This window comes from Moschus berezovskii, chromosome 6, assembly GCF_049115385.1.
Source record: "Moschus berezovskii isolate FMDL1 chromosome 6, NW_MosBer_1.0, whole genome shotgun sequence".
In the NCBI taxonomy this organism is placed as follows: Eukaryota; Metazoa; Chordata; class Mammalia; order Artiodactyla; family Moschidae; genus Moschus; species Moschus berezovskii.
Genome location: NC_142465.1, coordinates 63,816,106 through 63,825,135, shown reverse-complemented (window position 1 = coordinate 63,825,135; position 9,030 = coordinate 63,816,106). Strand labels below are relative to the sequence as shown.

The following is a 9,030-nucleotide window of genomic DNA, read 5'->3' as shown; positions in this document are numbered from 1 at the left end:
TTTACTTCATCCAAATATATCTGAATAAAAAATTTTTACAAAATTCTGAAGCAATTTTCAACTTTATCCAGTTAATTAGGTTCAGTGTGGGGAATTTTTTAACATGGGAACAGATGAAAAGGACTCATACTACTGTACTGAAAGAGTTTTGGCAGATTATGAGTAATAGAAAACATTGACAAGAACTTTACTCTTTCAATGATATAATCACTTGCATTTACTGGAGAAAAAGATAACCTTTTGGATGGTATCCTTGAAGGCTTGTTTCACTTGCTGGTTCCTCAGTGAATATATAAATGGATTCATCATAGGAGGAACAGAAGCATTCAGAATAGATGCTCCTTTATTCAAGGATGCCTTTTCCTTTGCTGATGGGTTGGCATACATGAATATACAGCTTCCATAAGATACGGAGATGACAATCATGTGAGAGGAACATGTAGAAAATGCCTTTTTTCTCTGACTGGCAGAAGGCAGTCTCAGAATTGTCTTGATGATGAACATGTAGGATAGAATTATTAATGCCAAAGTAAAAAGCAGAATCTCTATTGCAGAGTAAAAACCAATCACTTCAAGGAGCCACGTGTCTGAGCAGGATAGTTGCAAGAGGGGGAAATAGTCACAAGCAAAGTGATCAATGATATTAGAACCACAGTAATCTAACTGGAGAAAAAGAATAACAGGTGGGAAGATGTTTAAGAACCCTGCCAGCCAAGCACAACAGACAAGCAATACACAGACTCTGTTGTTCATGATGGTTGTGTAATGCAGGGGCTTGCAGATAGCTACATAGCGATCATAGGACATGGCAGTTAGAAGATAAAATTCAGTGATACCCAAGAAGATGAAGAAAAACAACTGAGCTGTACAATCATTGTATGAAATCGTTTTGTCCCTGGTGATAATTGTGCCCAGAAATCTAGGAATACCGACAGTTGTAAAGGAAATTTCTAGTATAGAGAAGTTCCTGAGGAAAAAATACATAGGTGTCTGTAGATGAGAGTCCACCAAGGTGAGAATGATGATGGTCAAATTTCCAGTGACACTTAATATATATGTGATGATTAAAAAGAGAAAAATCACAATCTGAAGCTCTGGATCATCTGATAGCCCCAGAAGAATGAATTCCGTGGGTCTTGTGTGGTTTTTCATTTCTGATCCTTTCCCCCTATTCAAACAGAAAATGGATGTGTTTCCTATAAGAAATAAAAGATCAAAACACATTTGAGGATAGAATACAAAGCTTCTAAAGGATCCTTCATGATAATAATGAATGAAATTTAAAAACATATTCACCTACAGAACTCTCTCCAATTTACATTCAACTTTTCATTCTAGTAAGGAATATTATCTGAAGTTCAAAATCATTATTTCTTCTTCAAAAATACATTATCATAGACTATGGATAAAATAAAACTCTTATGATAACACTTAAATAGGGCTATTTTTTAAATAATAATTTTTAGTTGGTTCAAGGTATTCTATAAAATATTTAGCTTCCTTTGTAAAAAGTAGAGAAATATTTTAATTGTTTCTCCTCCTTTCCTCAGTATTATAAAATCCAGTATAGTTTGCAGATAATCTAAATAGAGTTTGATAGCATATGGAGTTTACACATGCCTAGTTCCACATTTTATCTTTTGCATTACCTGGGCCCACTTTGTTTAGGTGACTTTCACTAGTTTAAATGACTAGTGAACCTAGTAAAATGTGGGAAATTCTTAAAGAGATGCAAATACCACACAATCTAACCTGCCTCCTCAGAAACCTATATGCAGAACAAGAAGAAGCAGTTATACTGGACACGGAACAATGGACTATTTCAAATTTGGGAAAGGAGTACTTCAAGGCTGTATATTATCACCCTGCGTGTTGTGTGTGTGTGTGTTAGTTGCTCAATCGTGTCTGACTTTTTACAACCCCATGGACTGTAACCACAGTTCATGTGGATCACAACAAACTGTGGAAGATTCTGAAAGAGATGGGAATAACAGACCACCTGACCTGCTTCCTGAGAACTTTGTATGCAGGTCAAGAAGCAACAGTTAGAACTGTACATGGAACAAAAGAAGAGTTCTAAATCGGGGAAGGAGTGCCTCAAGGCTGCATATTCTCACTCTGCTTATTTAAAGTGTATGCACAGTAGATCATGCAAAATGACAGGCTTGATGAAGCACAAACTGGAATCAAGATTGCAGGTAGAAATATCAATAATCTCAGATATGCAGATGACATCACCATTATGGCAGAAAGCGAAGAAGAAGAGCCTCTTGACAAAAGTGAAATAGGAAGAGAGTGAAAAAGTTGGCTGAAAACTCAACATTCAGAAACTAAGATCATGGCAACTAGTCCCATCACTCCATGGCAAATAGATGGGGAAAGTGGAAACAGTGACAGATTTTATTTTGGGGGGCTGAATACAAAGAAGGACTGTACAAAAAAGATCTTCATGATGGTGTGATCACTGACCTAGAGCCAGACATCTTGGAATGTGAAGTCAAGTGGGCCTTAGAAAGCATCACTACGAACAAAGCTAGTGGAGGTAATGGAATTCCAATTGAGCTTTTCAAATCCTGAAAGATGATTCTGTGAAAGTGCTGTCAGCAATATACCATCAAATTTGGAAAACTCAGCAGTGCCACAGGACTGGAAAAGGTCAGTCTTCATTCCAATCCCAAAGAAAGGCAATGCCAAAGAATGCTCAAGCTACTGCACAATTGCACTCATCTCACACGCTAGTAAGGTCATGCTCAAAATTCTCCAAGCCAGGCTTCAGCAATACGTGAACCGTGAAATTCCAGATGTTCAAACTGGTTTTAGAAAAGGCAGAGGAACCAGAGATAAAACTGCCAACATTTGCTGGATCATGGATAAAGAAGTGAGTTCCAGAAAAACATCTATTTCTGCTTTATTGACTATGCCAAAGCCTTTGACTGTGTGGATCACAATAAACTGTGGAAAATTCTGAAAGAGATGGGAATACCAGACCACCTGACCTGCCTCTTGAGAAACCTGTATGCAGGTCAGGAAGCAACAGTCAGAACTGTACATGGAACAACAGACTGGTTCCAAATAGGAAAAGGAGTACATCAAGGTTGTATATTGTCACCCTGCTTATTTAACTTATAGGCAGAGTACATCATGAGGAACACTGGGCTGGGAGAAGCACAAGCTGGAATCAAGATTGCCGAGAGAAATATCAATAACCTCAGATATGCAGATGACACCACCCTTATGGCAGAAAGTGAAGAGGAACTAAAAAGCCTCTTCATGAAAGTGAAAGAGAGTGAAAAAGTTAGCTTAAAGCTCAACATTCAGACAACTAATATCATGGCATCTGGTCCGATCACTTTATGGCAAAAAGATGGAGAAACAGTGGAACAGTGTCAGACTTTATATTTTGGGGCTCCAAAATCAGTGTGGATGCTGATTGCAGCCATGAAAGTGAAAGACACTTACTCTTTGGGAGGAAAGTTATGACCAACCTAGATAGCATATTAAAAAGCAGAGACATTACTTTGCCAACAAAGGTCCTTCTAGTCAAGGCTATGGTTTTTCCAGTGGTCATTTATGGATGTGAGAGTTGGACTGTGAAGAAAGCTGATCGCCGAAGAATTGATGCTTTTGAACTGTGGTGTTGGAGAAGACTCTTGAAAGTCCCTTGAACTGCACGGAGATCCAACCAGTTCATCCTAAAAGAGATCAGTCCTGGGTGTTCATTGGAAGGACTTATGCTAAAGCTGAAACTGCAATACTTTGGCCACCTCATGTGACGAGTTGACTCACTGGAAAAGACTCTGATGCTGGGAGGGATTGGGGGCAGGAGGAGAAGGGGACAACAGAGAATGAGATGGCTGGATGGCATCACCAACTCGATGGACATGAGTTTGAGTGAACTCCGGGAGTTGGTGATGGACAGGGAGGGCTGGCATGCTGTGATTCATGGGGTCTCAAAGAGTCAGACATGACTGAGTGACTGAACTGAATTGAACTGAAAATCACTGCATATGGTGACTGTAGCCATGAAATTAAAAGATGCTTGCGCCTTGGAAGAAAAGCTGTGACCAACCTCGACAGCATTTTAAAAAGCAGAGAAATTATTTTGCCAACAAAAGTCCATCTAGTCAAAGCTTTGGTTTTTCTAGTCCTGATGTGTGGATGAGAGTTGGACTACAAAAAAGCTGAGCGCCTAAGAATTGATGCTTTTGAACTGTGGTGTTGGAGAAGACTCCTGAGAGCCCCTTGGACTGCCAGAAGATCAAACCAGTCCATCCTAAATGAAATCAGTTCTGAATATTCATTGGAAGAGCTGACTCACTTGGAAAGACCCTGATGCAGGGAAAGATTGAGAGCTGCAGTGAAGGGGATGAAAGAAGATGAGACGCCTTCATGGCATCATAGATTCAGTGGAAGTGAGTTTGAACCAACTCCGGGAAATAGTGAGGGACAGGGAAGACTGGCATGCTGCAGTTCATGGGGTTGGAAAGAGTCAGACACAACTAATCCCCTGAGCAACAACAACACAGCGTAGTAATATCCCACTTTATTTACCCATGGGAATATTTTGGTGGCACTCTCTCCTAATTTACTTTCTTAAAGGTTTGGTTGATGCAATGCCTTAATTTCTTCCTTTTCTGATAAAAGATCAAAAGCATAAGAAAGTGTAACTTCCGCTAGCAAATTAAATAATTGCCTACACTCAGTTTAGTTCACACAATGCACACTTATTTTCTTTTGTTTTACAATTTTGCTTTAGCAAATGAATAAGTAGATGGGCAAAACCTTTACTGGGAAGCAGATATTCCTTTAAATAAGGAATGTCATTTTTATAGTTTTATTTCTATAAACGAAAACCATTTAACTTAGGAAAAATAATAAACAACTCAATACTTATTGCTATGTTTCTTCTTTGGGACTCCATGAATAGTTTTCTTGTTAGTAAACCATCATTTACTCTTTAATGTCAATTTTTTTTTTTAATTCACAAACCCATATACAAATACTACTTTAAAACACATGAATGAGATGTAATAATATGCATTAACCCGAATAATAACAAATTTTACCTGCTTCCTGGTTTTTCTTGGTGATTTAGTCTCAAGTTTTATGGTCTGATCACTTCAATAATTATATAATTTCAGAGTTGGTGAGCTGACTTAGCAATTTATTTGGTTTCAATTGTACTCTCAAAACAAATATGATGAATTAACCGTGTCATTGCTCTCAAGGGTTATATTCTCATTATGGTTTGACTGGTTATATTTGACCCACAATATCCTTCATTCCTGATATTGCAAAATTGGGGCACATTTCATTATACTGTGACTCATAACTGATTCTTGTCTCTTAAACAAGCTCTGTGTAAACACTCAGTTGCACTTTGGGGGACTAGTCAAATATTTCTTATATTTACAACTTTTCACATATTAAAGAACTACTTATTAAAACATTTTCTTTATATTAGTGCACAGATTTTAAATGAAGATTTTGTAATTCTATGATTATTTATCCATGCAACTTAAGTAATATTTTCCTTAGGCTTCAGAGACTGTTATATTTTCCTAAAAATGCTGCTTTGAGAAAAAGAGATTTAGAAATTTCTTCTCCATGTATGTCATACACAGGGAATAGGATTTACCTTGTCTTTCCTGTTTTCTCAGGGTAATTTGTTAAGTAAACAGAGAGCTGATGAGGCATTATTTAAAGACACAAGTGAATTAGTTTTGTGAGTATTAATAAGAAAGTGCTTACGCTTCCCTAGTAGCTCAGTGGTAAAGAATCCACTTGCCAATGCTAGAGATGCGGCTGTGATCCCTGAAGTGGGAAGATTCCTCAAGCCATGGAGCAACTAAAACAGTTTGCCACAAAATGTGAGCCTATGCTCTAGAGCCCGGGAACCGCAATTACTGAGTCAACATGCTGCAACTATTGAAGCCCTTACCACCTGCAGCCCATGCTCCACATGAAGAGAGGCCACCGCAATGAGAAGCTCATACACCACAAGTAGAGAGTAGCCCAAACCTGTCTCAACTAGAGAAAGCCGGTGCAGCCAAAAATAATTAAATAAGTAAAATTATTTTATAAAAGAAAGTGTCAAAAACCAAAATGACTAAGCTAAATGAGGTAACTTCATAAACAACACATTATATTGAGTGTGCAAAAATTTGATTTAGATTTAGAAGTTGACTAAGTCGACAAATCAGCCCCTCAACTTCACCTCTGAGAGGCAGTTGTTAAACATCTACTATTATCTCATTTAGAACATCTGTCAGTCATGTGGTGGATACTCAATAAACATTTCTGAATGAATAAATATGTTGAAGTATTTTTGGTGTATAGTCAATCTCCAGTACTCAATAAAATCTTAAAAACTGATTGTTAAAGAATTTGAGAAACAAAATATGAAAAGAGTCACTATTTGGATAAAAAAATTTAAGTTGCTCAGTCGTGTCTGACTCTTTGCTACCTCTTGGACTGTAGCCCACCAGGCTCCTCTGTCCATGGAATTCTCCAGGCAAGAATCCTGGAGTGGGTTGCCAGTCCCTTCAAATACAAAGCAGTCTCTTACCGGGGCAGTTTTCAAGAACCTGTGCACAACTGGGTCCCATGATGTGGTCCAGATAGGCTCCAGCACACCACTGATGGGAGTGAACCAGTTCATCTGCAAAGTGGACAAAGATCCCTGCTTTCATGGGGTGAGGGATGGGAGAGAATATAGACAATAAGCATGAATGTAATAATATTAAGTGTTTTGAAAAGGAAGAGAAAACTGAAATGCCTTGGAAGTGGGGAGCTAGTATAATTTTAAATAGTGTCAATGGGGTAGATTTTATTGAGGTGATATTTGGACAGAGATCTGAAGGAGGGATGGGTGCTAACCGTGTGATTGTCTGGGAGAGGAGACGTTCCAGTTTAAGAACAATTTATTGTAAATACAGTAAGGTCCTAGAAGGAAAATCATGTTAATTGCAAAGAATGATTTTTGGTTGTTTATTTTGTTTTCTCATTTATGATATTTTTCCATTTTTGTTGAACTATTTTCCTGGATAGAATCTCCAGCAGAGTATTGAATAAAGCAGTTATAGTGGTCCTTCACATCTTATAACTGGTTTTACCAAGACTACAGCTACTATTTAAAACCTTAAAAATGATGTTTGCTGTAAACTTTAAATTATGAATATTTTCAAGTATACACTAGGATAGAGAACTGGAGAAATAGTTTCAAGTGCAGATCAAGCAGATTCAAAAAATATGAAGCCGATTTTATATTGCTTTCCTGTTGGTCCTTTAATGGACCGGAACCTGGTGGCCCCGAGTCGACTGATGAGAAAGTAAAGGAGAGAGAAAGTGGCTGATATTCCTTGGTTTACGCAGAAAGCCAATAAGGCCCCTGGCACGGGGCTTGCTCTGTTCACGAAGGCCTCAGGCGCCTCTCGATGGGGTGAAGGCACAGAGCACCTTCTCGAGAGGGTCTTAGAAGCCCGGGCAGGAAAGTGAACACAGAGAGCCTCTACGCTCCAGGAATTAGCCTGAAAAAGAGAAAGAGGGAGAGAGAGAGAGAGAGAGAGAAAGCAAGAAACAGGTACCAAAGCTCTGATGGAGCAAAGGTGTTTTAACCAACATGGTGTGGGCATATATACTGTAGTTATTCTCAGCAAAGATAAAGATTAAATTGCAGACTTACAAAACATAGGCGATCCATATTAAAGAGAGAGAGTTATAAATAATCACTTTTACCATATGGTTCATAAAAAGGAAGAGGGTACTTATCACTGTATAGAAAAACTAACGAAGGAAATGCCTGGATTCCTCAGCCCCTGGGAGAGGCTTGCCTCTCCTCTTAATTCCTGAATATTCAGGAATTAATAAGGAACAGAGAATTCCTGATAGATCCAAAACAGCACACAGGAAGCCTCCTGTTATGCTTCCTGACACTTTACCTGTTTTTTGAAAAGCTTTTAAATATTTTGTTATATTTTAAACTAGAATTTATATAGCAAACTTTTTCTTACCTGTATATTTTCAGTATGAATTTCTAAAATATATATATATATATATATATCTTTTGCTTAATCCTGATCCAGTTTCCAAGCTAGCTAAATTAGCAAAATGTCTTTGGTATAATTTATCACCTTGCACACACTTGCGCATCTTCATGCTCACTTGCTCATCTTCATGCTCACTTGCTCAGTTGCGTCCGATTCTTTGTGACCCCATGGACTCTAGCCCACCAGGCTCCTCTGCTTATGGGATTTCCCAGGTGAGAACACAGGAGGAGGTTGCTGTTTCCTCCTCTAGTAATCTTCCTGACCCAGGGACTGAACCCATATCTCCTGAGTCTTCTGCATTGCCAGGAGGATTCGTTGCCGCTGAGCCACCGGGAACATACTCCTAGATACCCAATTCTCTCAAAACATCATTTTTTGTTGACTTGTTCAAATTTGAGCCAGACAAGGAGCATGTAGCATATCTAGTTGTGATGATATAGTCAGGTTACTTATGCTACTGAAATAATGTTCTATTCTATTTTACTAAGAGACTTTAAAAAATCATGAATGGTCACTGCATTTTATCATTGCATATAGGATTTTCATTTCAACTTTTGTTTTTCATTTCCACAAGTAAATTATCTAAAGATAAATTATCTTTAGGATAAGCCCACATGTAACATGAAATACTAGTTTTGATAATTTCTTTTAGTACATTATCTCTTTGTTTATGAGTCAAATTGCTGATGACTTTCTCACAAATCTTGATATCAAAAACAATATAAATATCCAAAAATGAGTTAGAAATGTTTGCCTCATCTTTTCTTCTATAAATATTTTATAAGATGTCCTCATTCACCTTCTTAACAATAAATAAATAAATAAATGATATTTGCTGTTACATTTGAAAATCTTACATCTTTTATTGAATTTTCAAATTTTAGTCAAATTCATTTCGGGTCAGTCGCTCAGTCGTGTCCAACTCTTTGTGACCCCATGAATCACAGCATGCCAGGCCCCTGTCCATCACCAACTCCCGGCG

General features: G+C 37.9%; 1 protein-coding gene across 1 annotated transcript; it reads right to left on the bottom strand.

Moving 5' to 3' along the window:
* Window positions 1-207: 207 nt before the first annotated feature.
* Window positions 208-1,152, bottom strand: LOC129536322 (olfactory receptor 6C3-like). Its single transcript, XM_055395157.2, has one exon. It carries the CDS (start codon window positions 1,150-1,152, stop codon window positions 208-210), a length of 945 nt encoding a protein of 314 aa, XP_055251132.2.
* Between the last annotated feature and the right edge of the window lie 7,878 nt (window positions 1,153-9,030).

Excerpts from the sequence above, each read along its gene's own strand:
- LOC129536322 (XM_055395157.2), bottom strand. The coding sequence starts at position 1,152 with ATGAAAAACCACACAAGACCCACGGAATTCATTCTTCTGGGGCTATCA.